Below are 13495 nucleotides of genomic sequence, written 5' to 3' on the forward strand. Positions count from 1 at the left end.
ATCTGACACTCCAGATATTCTGTACATTTTTGTACAAAGTAGCACTAACCAATTTAATATTTGGTACACTGCATTAAAAGCAGACTGTGAAGAACTTCAAAAAGATCTCACAAAACTAAGTGATTGGGCAACAAAATGGCAAATGAAATGTAATGTGGATCAATGTAAAGTAATGCACATTGGAAGAAATAACCCCAACTATACATACAATATGATGGGGGCTAATTTAGCTACAACGAATCAGGAAAAAGATCTTGGAGTCATCGTAGATAGTTCTCTGAAGACGTCCACGCAGTGTGCAGTGGCGGTCAAAAAAGCAAACAGGATGTTAGGAATCATTAAAAAGGGGATAGAAAATAAGATGGAGAGTATCTTATTGCCCTTGTATAAATCCATGGTACTCCCACATCTTGAATACTATGTACAGATGTGGTCTCCTCATCTCAAAAAAGATATACTGGCATTAGAAAAGGTTCAGAGAAGGGCAACTAAAATGATTAGGGGTTTGGAACGGGTCCCATATGAGGAGAGATTAAAGAGGCGAGGACTTTTCAGCTTGGAAAAGAGAAGACTAAGGGGGGATATGATAGAGGTATATAAAATCATGAGTGATGTGGAGAAAATAGATAAGGAAAAGTTATTTACTTATTCCCATAATACAAGAACTAGGGGCCACCAAATGAAATTAATGGGCAGCAGGTTTAAAACAAATAAAAGGAAGTTCTTCTTCACACAGCGCGCAGTCAACTTGTGGAACTCCTTACCTGAGGAGGTTGTGAAGGCTAGGACTATAACAGCGTTTAAAAGAGAACTGGATAAATTCATGGAGGTTAAGTCCATTAATGGATATTAGCCAGGATGGGTAAGGAAGGGTGTCCCTAGCCTCTGTTTGTCAGAGGGTGGAGATGGATGGCAGGAGAGAGATCACTTGATCATTGCCTGTTGGGTTCACTCCCTCTGGGGCACCTGGCATTGGCCACTGTCGGTAGACAGGATACTGGGCTAGATGGACCTTTGGTCTGACCCAGTACGGCCATTCTTATGTTTTTGTTCTTAGTTGAAATTGACCTTCAAAAGAAACAAAACAAAATGTCTACAACTTTAGAAATGTGGTGAATAATCACAATAACTAGGTTGAGAGGGGTATTTATCATATTACCTTATAAACCACTTTTTCTTGGTTCTTTGACAGACTTCCCCAGCTAGGATTGTCCAGAGCAATAAGTATAATAATCTTATATGCAGTAAAGCACTAAATTCTCCACGTTGATTGAAGCCAACCATATATGAGACTTACAAGTGACCTGGAAAGAAACTCCTGAATTAGCTAACTACATATATATGAATACTCCCCACACTACTAACCCAGTTGTGGTAATACTGGCAATAAAAAACATGTAAATTTTGCTTCTAACATTTTTGGGATCATTCTGCGGCTAAATCCGGGTTTGCTGTAAACAGTTTAGAATGTTGTAATCTGGGACATCAGTTGCTAGAAAAGTTAATGGTTCTATTGTGTTGCCTAAGTCTATAGCACGTTTTTTTCTCCCCCCAATAAATACAAAAACAATGGAATGAGCAGAACATTTAAATTAGTACAGTCATTGAAATCAGGACAAGGATGCAAACATACAAGTGTGTTGCTTTATGCTTTTAGCTTGGTTTTCTCTTCTAAAATTTTACAACATCAGTGTAGATTATGCTCAAATGTTGATTTTTAGTAATATTTATAAACCTTATTATAACAGCTGCATTAATAAATCCATGCAATACTATTTTTTTTCAGTTTTGTCCTCAGTATAGTTATTTTCTCTTATTAAAGCTGTGTTTGACAACCTTTCCAGACATTGTGAATAACTGTCTCATGCCATCCCAGACAAGTGGATATGATCAGTCAAACTAGAAGTAGAGACAAGAACAAGAGTTGTGATGGTAGGTACCCTGTAAAAGGGTATGCTGGCTGCTGCTCAGTTTTGTCCTTTGTTTCTGCAGAGGTGCTTGGTAGGCTGTTCACATTTATGGTAGTGTTAACATAATTTCATCTTAATCACACTACTTTCTAAAATGTCTGTCTTCCTGGGTCTTCAGGACAGCAGCCTACTTCCCAGCTAGGGACCCTAACTTTTTCTCAGACATTAGTATATTTGAGTCCAATTTGATTTGACCTATTCGGGAAGACATTCGTTCAGGCCAGAGAGTAACAAAGGTACAGTTTTATATTTATCTAGTATTCGTAGTCTCAGCTTTCAGCATAGCAGTGCTTTCAGGTTCTAGCTTCCAAGGTGGACTGCCTAAATATAGTCCCCTGGGTACTCTTCCAAATAAGTCTTCTACAGTCTTTTCCTTTCTCACTGGACCTCTCAGTCACAGAACTATGCCTTCTTCACTATAACCTCAGAAGTACTAGTCTCTCTTGATTGGTGACTAGTGGAAACTAACTTCATGAAAGAATACATTTAGAGCCCCACTCCTGAATCCTAATAAATAAAGACACGTATAAAGGTTGCTATATCTGTTTCTGGAACCATGTGACATGTAAGGCCTTACATATTCCCAGAAAAAGGCTAGAACAGTATGATATACTCTGTCTGGTTCACATACTGCTCCTCCTGATGGTAGATCCTGTTAGGAATCCAAATAAAACAATGCTACCACTATCAAGTGTGCTAAAGAATATTTAGATTAATTAGATATGTTCAAGAAAGCAGGGCCTGATGAAGTTCATCCTAGGATACTTAAGGAATTAGTTGAAGCAATGTTGGAACCATTAGCAATTATCTTTGAAAACTCATGGGGGACGGATGAGGTCACAGAGGACTAGAGATGGGCAAACATAATACCCATCTTTAAAAAGGGGGAAAGGAGGAAACAAGGAAATTATAGATTGGTCAGCCTAACTTTTGATACCTGGAAAGATACTGGAACAAATTATTAAACAATCAATTTGTAATCACCTAGAGGACAATAGAGCTATAAAGAATAGCCAGCATGAATTTGTCAAAAATCATGGCAAAGCAACCTAATTTCTTTCTTTGACAGGGTTTCTGGCCTACTGGTTGGGAGGAATCAGGAGACGTATCTTGATTTTAGTAAGGTTTTTGTTACAGCCCTTAATGACAGTCTCATAAGCAAACTAGGGAAATGTAGATGAAATTACTATAAATTAGGTGGAAAACTGGTTAGAAGACTATACTGAAAGAGTAGTTATCAATGGTTCGGAATCAAACTGGGAGGGTGTGTATAGTAGGGTCCCACAGGGGTCAGTCCTGGGCCCGGTACTAGTCAATAGTTTCATTGATGACTTGATAATGGAGTGGAGAGTATGCTTCTAAAATTTGTAGATGACACAAAGCTGGGAGGGGTTCACAAGCACTTTGGAGGACAGGATTAGAATTCAAAATGACATTGATAAATTGGAGAATTTGTCTGAAATCAACAGGATGAAATTCAATAAAGATAAGTGCAAAGTACTACACTTAGGAAGGAAAAGTCAAATGCACAACAAAAAATGGGGGATAACTGACTTGGAGGTAGTACTGCTGGAAAGAACATGGGGATCATAGTTGATCGCAAATTGAATTTGAGTCACCAATGTGATGCAGTTATAAAAAAAAGCTAATATAAACAGGAGTGTTGTATGAAAGACACAGGAGGTAATTGTCCCACTCTACTCAGCGCTGGCGAGCGTCAGCTAGAATGCTGCGTACAGTCCTGGCACCATACTTTAGGAAAGATGTGACGAATTGGAGAGATCCAGGGGAGAGCAACAAACGCGATAAAAGGTATTAAAAAACCCGATGTGTGAGGAAAGGTTAAAAAAACTGGGCATGTTTCGGAAAACAAGACTATGGGGGGGCTAGTACGTGTTCATATATGTTAAGGACTGTTATGAAGAAGAGGAGGATCAATTGTTCTCCATGTCCACTGAAGGTAGGACAAGAAGTAATGGACTTAATCTGCAGCAAGGAAGACTTAAGTTAAATATTAGGAAAAGCTTTCTAATAATCATAGAATATCAGGGTTGGAAGGGACCTCAGGATGTCATCTAGTCCAACCCCCTGCTCAAAGCAGGACCAATCCCCAGCAGGATGGTTAACCAATCTCCAATAAGGATGGGTAAGCTCTGAAATAGGATTCCAAGGGAGGTTGTGAAATCCTTTTGCAGTTTTTAAGAATAGGTTGGACAAACTCCTGTCAGGAGAGGTCTAGGTTACTTGGTCCTGCCTCAGCATGGGGGACTGGACTTGATGACCTGTTGAGGTCCCTTCCAGTTCTACATTTCTATGATTCTATGTATATAAACAGTCAGTCACATAGGCTGTTGAGGGATGACAGAAGAGGTAGGGACGATACTTCACTGGAAAGCATCAAATCTAATTGCTGTACAAATGGTCCATATTGTGGATATGTTGACCTCCATGGCCAGCTCAACCACAGTGTATTCCAGAAAGGTGTGTTGGAGCTCAGCTAGTTTATGTTTCAGATTTTCTGCCAACAAGCATCACTGCAAAGTGGGACTGCTGTTACATAGCTAGTTCTGGGACCCTTTGCATTGGGAATACAAACACTCTCAAATATGTGACTTTGACAAGACTATATGTTCCCACACACCTCCCCATATGCATCTACTCTTGATAATAAAAATAAGAAAATTCCCAGGGAAATAGCTAAAGGAACCTTGGTAGTGCCAGATTATCCAATCACCCTGGATATTCCAAACTTGTAGCTGTTGTAAAATCCTCTTTTCCCTAACCTGAGGATGGTATCTCCTGTTTCAAGTGGTTCAAACTACCAACCTCACCTGTATTTTACAGCATGCATACTGACAGGTGCACCTAATTTGGGAGGGTGTTTCAGACTGCTCCACACTGCTCCATTCTTAGGTGGTTCCACCTCTGTGGTTTATTAGATGATATGAAGAACTTTTTGGCTTTGATGCCAGGAAAGATGTTAAACCAAAGATTGGATTGGCAATTAACTTTTCTTAGAGATGAGCTAGATAAGGGAGCTGTTTGAGCTTTCTCTGGGTTCAAGTTTGTATTCTCTTGAATGAGGCCTACTTGTGCTGTGGTTAATGGGGTCCCCATGCACTTAATTTGCTTCTTTATGGCAATCTAGTTACGTTTCCTCTGACTCATGCTCTGAACATAGTCTTGAAAGCTCTCATGCCTTTCAAGCCCTTAGAGACTTCCTCAAGTTATTTTAAGGTGGTTGCTGGTAAACTTTCACTTGCTTGGAAATTGTGTGAACTGTAGATTCTGTCCTACATGGAACCATATCAATGTTCTATCAAGTCAAAGATGTCATTAAAAGGACATTGTCTACTTACAAAAAATACTTCACTGAAATTCTTTTTGCCTGTTGGTGTTACAAGGGTCATCAAAAATGAGTACAACTGAAAGATTAGAGAGGTTATTTTCTCTCTTTCTTTCTTTTTGTTTACTTAATGTATTTGATAGCATTTAGTATAGTGAGTGTCTGTTTCTCCTTGTATAGTCAATATCAGGTGATTTTTTGTTTTGTTTTGTTTGATAGCTTCACACAGCAACTGAGGAATGAAACCACTTTAAAAAAAAAAAAAAGAAACAGAAAATGGTGATTGTAAAACTATATAAATTGACAGGAAGATTCTGGGGAAAGTGTAGGACCTGAAACCACTTTAAGCTTTGCCTAGTTTTCAAATTGATTGTATCCTTTTAATACATGCTCACTGTTGCCCTCTGCCTATTGCAGTCAGGATTACATACTCTACATGTCAAATGCCTGGTGTGTATTGCTTCTCAACCCCAGCAGCGTATAAGCTTGTTATGTAGATGATGAAGCTACCCTGGCCATTTACCTGCCTGATCTCGGTCACCTTTTACTGCTCTGCAGTTAGCTGCTTGTCATATCAAAGACTTATTCACTCTTCAAAAATCTTTTTTTTTTTTTTTTTTTTTTTTAAGGCATGAAACTAAGAATCTGGAATGAAAAATATGAAAAACCTTTAATTCAGATAACTAAGCGAGTATATCTTCGTATTTGAGAACTCTAAACCTTCAATTTCCTTTAATAATTCATCCACCGGTTGTAGGGTGCACATTTATTTAACAGAAATTAAAATAGGCAATATAAAAATAAATCTACTTTTAGTCATTTAAATATGACAGATTTAGCACAGATAGAGGAAACTAAATACTTGTTTTCAGAAGACTGAAGTTTGCCCATCCCAAAGAAAAGATACAAGTAACAGTGTGCCGGGTGTACCAACCCAGCACTGGGCCACTGGGGCCTGACCAATCAGGGAACTAACACTGAAATCTATCAGTTGGGACAGGAGACCACACCCCTTTACCCTTGCTGCGCATGCTTCAGGTGGAAGGGACAGATAAAAGGAGGCAGCCCAGCTCAGTCTGGGCTGGCTGAGGAGGGGGAAGGACATGTGCTGCAGGCTCCTGTAGAGGCGACTGCGACTCTCCAAACCGTGGGAACTGTGGACCTGGACAACTCTGAGGATGGCCAGCAGACCTGCACTGCCACCATTTTGACATGTTTGTTACAGCTGTCTTTAACAGTAGAGAAATTTCCTTATTGCTAAAATGTTTTTCCCCTTAAAGAAATTTTGAGGGTTTTTTTTCTTCAATCAAGATATGGCTTAGACATTTATACAGTATCAGTTTGAGGGTGTGGGAAGAAAAGCGATTGGGTGTTAAACTGCTGATCTCCGGATCATGTGGTAATATTCTTCAGCTTAGTATATCACTAGAAGAGACATTTGACTTAACACAGTGGCCCAGATGATACCAAGGTGTTGTTATAATCAGTTTTTAAGACAGTAATTAATTAAAACTAAATTGATTATATCAATTGATAATTTTCATTAAACTGTTTTAAATTTCATGGTACAAGTTGATGGTTAATAGTTGGCCAAATTGCTTTGTGCTGATGCCAAATTTACTTTTAAAAAAAAAAAATCTAAATTTTAGATAGCTAGACCTGTCGATCAGCTTGGAAACCAACTGTATTCAAATACTCTATCTCTTGGGACTTGATCCAGATCCCATTAAAAGTCAGTGTAAAGACTTCCATTGACTTCAATGGCCTTTGGAAGAGAGCCTTGGGGTCAGATGCAACTCCCGTGACTTAGAATGAGAATCTTTCCATTGACTTTTAAGGGGAATTGGATTGGTCCCTCATACAGCATTAAGGTGATCCTTGAGTGCAGTGTTCTACAGTCTTTAGCATTGATAGAAGCAAATATTTAATTGCTTTATTTTCTTTCACAAATGCCAAGAGGCTGGGCAAACAAAAAGGTGGAAACATAAAGGGGGGGAAAGCATAACTGAGGCAAAATGATGTAAAAAACAAACAAAAAACCTGACATGAAAAAGAGTTTTAACTGAGATTTTAAGAGAAAAATGTTTTTGAAAATGTGTAACCTTTAGTTTGATTTGAAATTCTAATTTAGCTGTCTTGTGTTGTCTGTCTTCCTCTACTGTTAGTATTTTAAAAAAATCAACATGAGAATGTATGGTAGACATGTTTGGACATAGGCACGAACTCCATGGGTGCTCCAGGGTTGGAGCACCCAAAAATGATGGGTGCTGAGCCGCAGCCCCCATATCAACTCTCCCCCTCCCCCCCCCAGCACCTCCCACCTGCCGGTGGACCTCGTGGATCAGCGCCTCCCACCCACCAAGATCAGCTGTTTCATGGCGTGCAGGAAGCTGTGGGGGGAAGAAGCGAGGGGGCATATGGGGCGGGGGTGGGGGCAGGGCCTGGGGCAGTGCCAGAGGTTGAGCACCCCCCAGCACATTGGAAAGTTGGTGCCTGTGTGTTGGGATGCCAATGCCTAATGAGCTGACTTAAGAGGTAGAATTTGAAAAGTCCACTTGGCATAGGGAGTTTGGGAATTTTCCCAGGAGGGTGCCATCACTTTCTGCAGACCTTACTTTAAAATCAGTTAATTAATTCATTGAAACCCTGGAAGTTTCTAACCCTTACGGGTGTAAAGAGACTCTTCCAAACAAAAATTGTAGTTAAAGCAATGCAGTGCAGTCTTCCTAAATCTACAAACTTATGCCATTGCCTCTGCTGCTGTTCAGAACTTCCACAATATGAAACTTGGGATGTGGGATGCATGTTTTACTTTTATTTAACATTTTTTTTAATGTTCTTAAGAGCCTGCTCCTGCAAGATGCTGAGTGCCTTCAGTTCACTGATTGATCTGAGCACCTGAGAGGATAATGTAGTATTTGTTTTTAAACGTGTTTATTGAGAAATTGAACACAGCTCCTAAATTCTGATGGTTTAAACAAATCACTTTTTTACACAGAAAGGTCATGATTCAGAGTGACTGTTGTAAAGGTAACTAAATATTATTGAATGGCAATGGACCCAGATTATGAAATGCTGAATTCTGATTGACTGTCTTTCTTCTATAATCACCTGCTCTGTGTGTATCTGATCTGTGCTATCTGCAGCTTCACCGGGCACACTCATCAGACTTTCCCTGTTGTGTTACTGCTTAAACTTATGACACAAACCAACAAGTCAGGAGAAGGTAAAGGCTGAAACTCCATGTCATGCTCGTGGTCCTTGTACATAATGGTCTGGTGTACTTGTGTGCTCTACTTGGGGCAATACTTGAAGATCATTAAAGCTTCAGCTAATGCAGAATGTAGGTAGCTTGTTTATATACCGTATATTCCAATTTATTTATAAATTTATTTATTTTGTGTTTGCTGCTACTGTAGGTCAGGATGGCTATCTAGTTGGCTTCCTGCATGGTGCCCCACATCACTGCCACATCTTAAAGAAGCTGAAGAGAAAATACTGAAGTGTAAGTATTTTTTACACATCTGGAGTATACACAGATCTCATGTAACTTTTCATGAGAAACAATCATTGCTATTTTTAATGCATTGCAATGAAGCAAACATGACTGTAGTATAGATTCTCAGTGTTCCCTTGTTTAGGATCTTTGACCCTGATCTGAAAGATACCTGATATTCCTGCCCTAGACTTCCACTGAACAGACTGCTAGATATGATTAACAAAATAAAAAGTATCTGAACTGTTTTGTTTTGTTTTTTTTCTTCAGGTATCACAAGCACGTACAGTAAACAATATGTCTTCATATCCAATGGAAATAAAATATGGACGCTAACATTCTCTCAGGACCTCTCATATAAAACTCCACTTGTTCTCCTCCATGGGTTTGGAGGAGGTGTTGGACTTTGGGCTCTCAATTTTGAAGAGCTTTGCGAAAATAGGACCGTTTATGCATTTGATCTCTTGGGATTTGGGCGTAGTAGTAGACCACAGTTTGACACTGATGCAGAAGAAGCAGAAAATCAGTTTGTAGAAGCTGTAGAAGAATGGAGACAGGAGGTAGGGCTGGAGAGAATGATTTTACTTGGCCATAATCTGGGTGGATTCTTGGCTGCTGCTTACTCACTGAAGTACCCATCAAGGTATGTGAAAATAAAGGGATAAAGGAAATCTTTGCTGTCTCTTACTAATGTTAATACTACACATCTGTATTCATTTGAAGTGCAGCAGAATGTAAAACCAAGTTCTTTCTGAATTAGTTTTAGTTGTAAAAATTGGCTTAAGACTTGATTTAAAGAGACACTATCATCTAGTTTAGACCCAAAATGCAAATTGTTTTTTGTTCTGAGTAGAAAAATATGAATACAGTATGAGTAGAAATTCTTTGTTTATGTTCTAACCATCAACCATTTTTGTTAAACATCCTCTCGCAGTGCTCTGAACCTGAACAGAAGAATCAGTTAATGCATGAGAATCAAAAAGTAAAACAGCCATCCTGAAGCATGTGTAGTTAGTTAAATATTGTACTATTAATAATCTGCCTTAACATAACTTTTAAAGTATATATTTACAAATTGTTCAGACATCACAAGCTGCAGATGTATTTGCATAATAAAAACATTAATAACATAACTCCCATAGTAGGCAGGAAGAACCAACAAATTAATGACCTCTAGGTGATTTTTCTGATTTTAGGAGTCCACTGCTGTCTCCTGTTCCCCGATCCTTGTATAAATAAGGGTATCATAATGTCTCTTTTTTTTCTGTTTTTAATCAGACTGTGACATTACAGTCAAATAAATTATATTTGAGTATTATGTGTCCTTTTAAAAGTAACCTACATTTCTGTTTTAGTATTTTTCCCTCTTCCCACCCTGGTAGGTTAACATTAAGGTATAAGTATGGCTGCATTTTTCTCTCCAACTTATCATTAGAAATCAGAGATTCTTTGCCAATAGGAGATAAATACTTGCTTGGTTTAAACTAAAAGTAATTTTCTTGTTAAATCTGTGTATTTAAATGAAAATACAGTATATTGTTTTACCCCTTCCAATGGGTGAATCTCTTATAAGGGGGATCTTAGTAGGGATGAATCTAGGAAGACAGACCCCACACTCTAATGCAGTGGTACGCATACCTCTGGGGGTATGCAGAGGTCTTCCAGAGGGTACATCAACTCATCTAGATATTTGCCTAGTTTTACAACAACTACATAAAAATCACTAGCGAAGTCAGTACAAACTAAAATTTCATACAGATAATGAATTGTTTATACTATTCTATATACTATACACTGAAATGTAAGCACAATATTTATATTCCATTTGATTTATTTTATAATTGTATGGTAAAAATAAGAAAGTAACATTTTTTTCAGTGATAGTGTGCAGTGACACTTTTGTATTTTATTTCTGATTTTGTAAGCAAGTAGTTTTTAAGTGAGGTGAAACTTGGGGAAGAAAAATCAGACTCCTGAAAGGGGTAGAATAGACTGGAAAGGTTGAGAGCCACTGCTCTAATGCATATCTAGTGCTGCGGAAACCTGTACTTTAAAAAAAAAAAAAAAAAAAAAAAAAGCTACCAAAATTATTCCAGAGCTGCAGTTATTAATGTTTGGGCAGGGGGACTCTGAAATATTCCTTAGATTAATGTTTTGAGTGGAGCTTTTTTGTGGTTATTCTCTAGCATCTCTGGTCTCTCCTGGGTTTGTCAAGTGACTTGTTTAAAAGTAGGCAAGTTAGTATGTTATCAAACCCCTTAAACACCAGATCATAGAATCATAGGGTTAGAAGGGACCACAAGGGTCATTTAGTCTAACCCTTGCCAAAATACAGGATTTGTTGTGGCTAAACCATCCAAGAAAGATGGCTATCCAGCCTCCCTTTGAAAGCCTGCAGTGGAAGAACTTCACAGCCTCCCTAGGCAGTCTGTTTCATTGTCCTACTGTTCATACAGTTAAGAAGCTTTTCCTGAGATTTAATCCAAATCTGTTATGCTGTAGTTTGAACCCATTGCCTCTTGCCCTGCCCTCTCTGGCAAGAGAACTTTTCTCCATCATTTTTTATGGCAGCCTTTCAAATATTTGAAGACCACTTTCATGTCCCCCCCTTAGTCTCCTCTTTTCCAAACTAAACATACCCAGTTCCTTCAGCCTTTGTTTATATGTATTCCATCACTTTGATAATCTTTGTCGCTCACGTCTGAATCCTTTCCAGTTTCTTTACCTTCTTTCTATACTGGGGTAGGCAACCTGTGGCATGCGTGCCAAAGGCGGCACACGAGCTGATTTTCCGTGGCACTCACACTGCCCGGGTCCTGGCCACCGGTCTGGGGGCTCTGCATTTTAATTTAATTTTAAATGAAGCTTCTTAAACATTTTAAAAACCTTATTTACGTTACATACAACAATAGTTTAGTTATATATTATAGACTTATAGAAAGAGACCTTCTAAAAACTTCAAAATGTATTACTGGCACACGAAACCTTAAATTAGAGTGAATAAATGAAGACTCGGCACACCACTTATGAAAGGTTGCCGACCTCTGTTCTATACATTGGTGACTAAAATTGGACACAGTACTCCAGCTAAGGCTGGGGGTCGGGACCCCTCAGGGGGTCACGAGGTTATTATATGGGGGTCGCAAGCTGTCAGCCTCCACCCCCAAACCCCACTTTGCATCCAGCATTTATAATGGCGCTAAATATATAAAAAAGTGTTTTTTAATTTATAAGGTGGGTCGCACTCAGAGGCTTGCTATGTGAAAGGGGTCACCAGTACAAAAGTTTGAGAACCACTGAGCTAAGGCCTAACCAGCGCTGAGTAGAGCGGTACTGTCACCTTGTATGACTTGCATGCTATGCCTTTGTTAATGCAACCTAAAATTGCATTTGTGTTTTTTGCACTGCTGACTCATGTTTAGGTTGTGATCCACCACAACTCCCAGATCCTTCTCAGTAGTGCTGCTGCCAAGCTAGTTATCCCCCGTTCTGTATTTGTGCATTTGGTTTTTCTTCGCCAAGTGTAGCACCTTACATTTGTCTTTGTTGAATTTCATTTTGTTGTCTATAGCCCAGTTCTCCAATTTATCAAGAGCCCTCTGAATTTTAGCTCTGCCCTCCAAAGTGTTGGCAACCCCCTCACCCTCCCACCAGTTTTGTGTCATCTGCAAATTTGATCAATATGCTCTCTATTCCTACATTCAGGTTATTAATAAAGATGTTAAAGAACACTGGACCCAGCACAGATCCCTTTGGAACCCCACTTGAGACCTCCAGTCTGACATCATTTCATTAACAGTTACTCTTTGTGATTGTTTAACCAATTGTGTATCTACTTAATGGTAGTTCTGCTAAACACGCATTTCTCCAGCTTACTTACCAGAATGTCATGTGGGACTGTGTCAAAAGCCTTGCTGAAGTCCAGATGCATTATGTCCACTGCATTTCCCCTATCCACCAAGCCAGTTAGCCTGTCACAGAAGGAAATCAAGCTGGTTTGGCATGATTTGTTCTTGGTAAATCCATGCTGGCTGCTAGTGATTACCCCTTCTGCTATACCCTCTACCTGATTTACAAGGACAAATCTCATCTTTCTAGCTCACCGAATACAGTGCCTAACAGCTGGTTTTGTGTTGATTCTTCTCTTCGATTTTACTTTCTTATGCAAATGAGGGATCAGAAATTAGATCATAGGATATGACAGTGATGGTGAATAACGTAGATTATTTAATTTTCAGATAGCTAGCTTTAATATTTCTCATTTCACAATAAATTGTGAGAGACTTCAAACCATTTTATATACACTAAACCTCCCAAACCTTTTTTGCCAACAGGGTAAAGCACCTTATCTTAGTGGAGCCATGGGGTTTTCCAGAGAGGCCTGACAATGCTGAACAAGAAAGACCAATTCCAATCTGGATTAAAGCACTAGGAGCTATGTTGAGTCCATTTAATCCATTAGCTGGGCTCAGGTTAGCAGGACCCTTTGGTGAGTGCTAATTAATATTTGTTAAAGTACTATTTCTATTTATTTTAAATATGAATACAGAGCAAACACTTCATTAAGATGTCGCCTTCTTATATTTGCTAATTGCCTTCTTATAAATAGTTTTTGGCCCATCATTTATTTCATAAAGCATCTGGAACCACATCACCCATCTATCATGAGTTTAAAAAAAAAAA

General features: G+C 38.9%; 1 protein-coding gene across 1 annotated transcript in view; it reads left to right on the top strand.

The window, feature by feature from the left end:
• The window catches only part of ABHD5 (abhydrolase domain containing 5, lysophosphatidic acid acyltransferase), a 45038-nt gene that overhangs the window by 11842 nt on the left and 19701 nt on the right, over positions 1–13495 (top strand). Inside the window, exons 2-4 of the mRNA XM_065397760.1 lie at positions 8736–8821; positions 9083–9455; positions 13147–13301. Coding sequence (XP_065253832.1) covers positions 8736–8821; positions 9083–9455; positions 13147–13301 — 614 coding nt within the window. The remainder of the gene's footprint in view (positions 1–8735; positions 8822–9082; positions 9456–13146; positions 13302–13495) is intronic.

This window comes from Emys orbicularis, chromosome 2 (assembly GCF_028017835.1).
Source record: "Emys orbicularis isolate rEmyOrb1 chromosome 2, rEmyOrb1.hap1, whole genome shotgun sequence".
Taxonomy (NCBI): Eukaryota; Metazoa; Chordata; order Testudines; family Emydidae; genus Emys; species Emys orbicularis.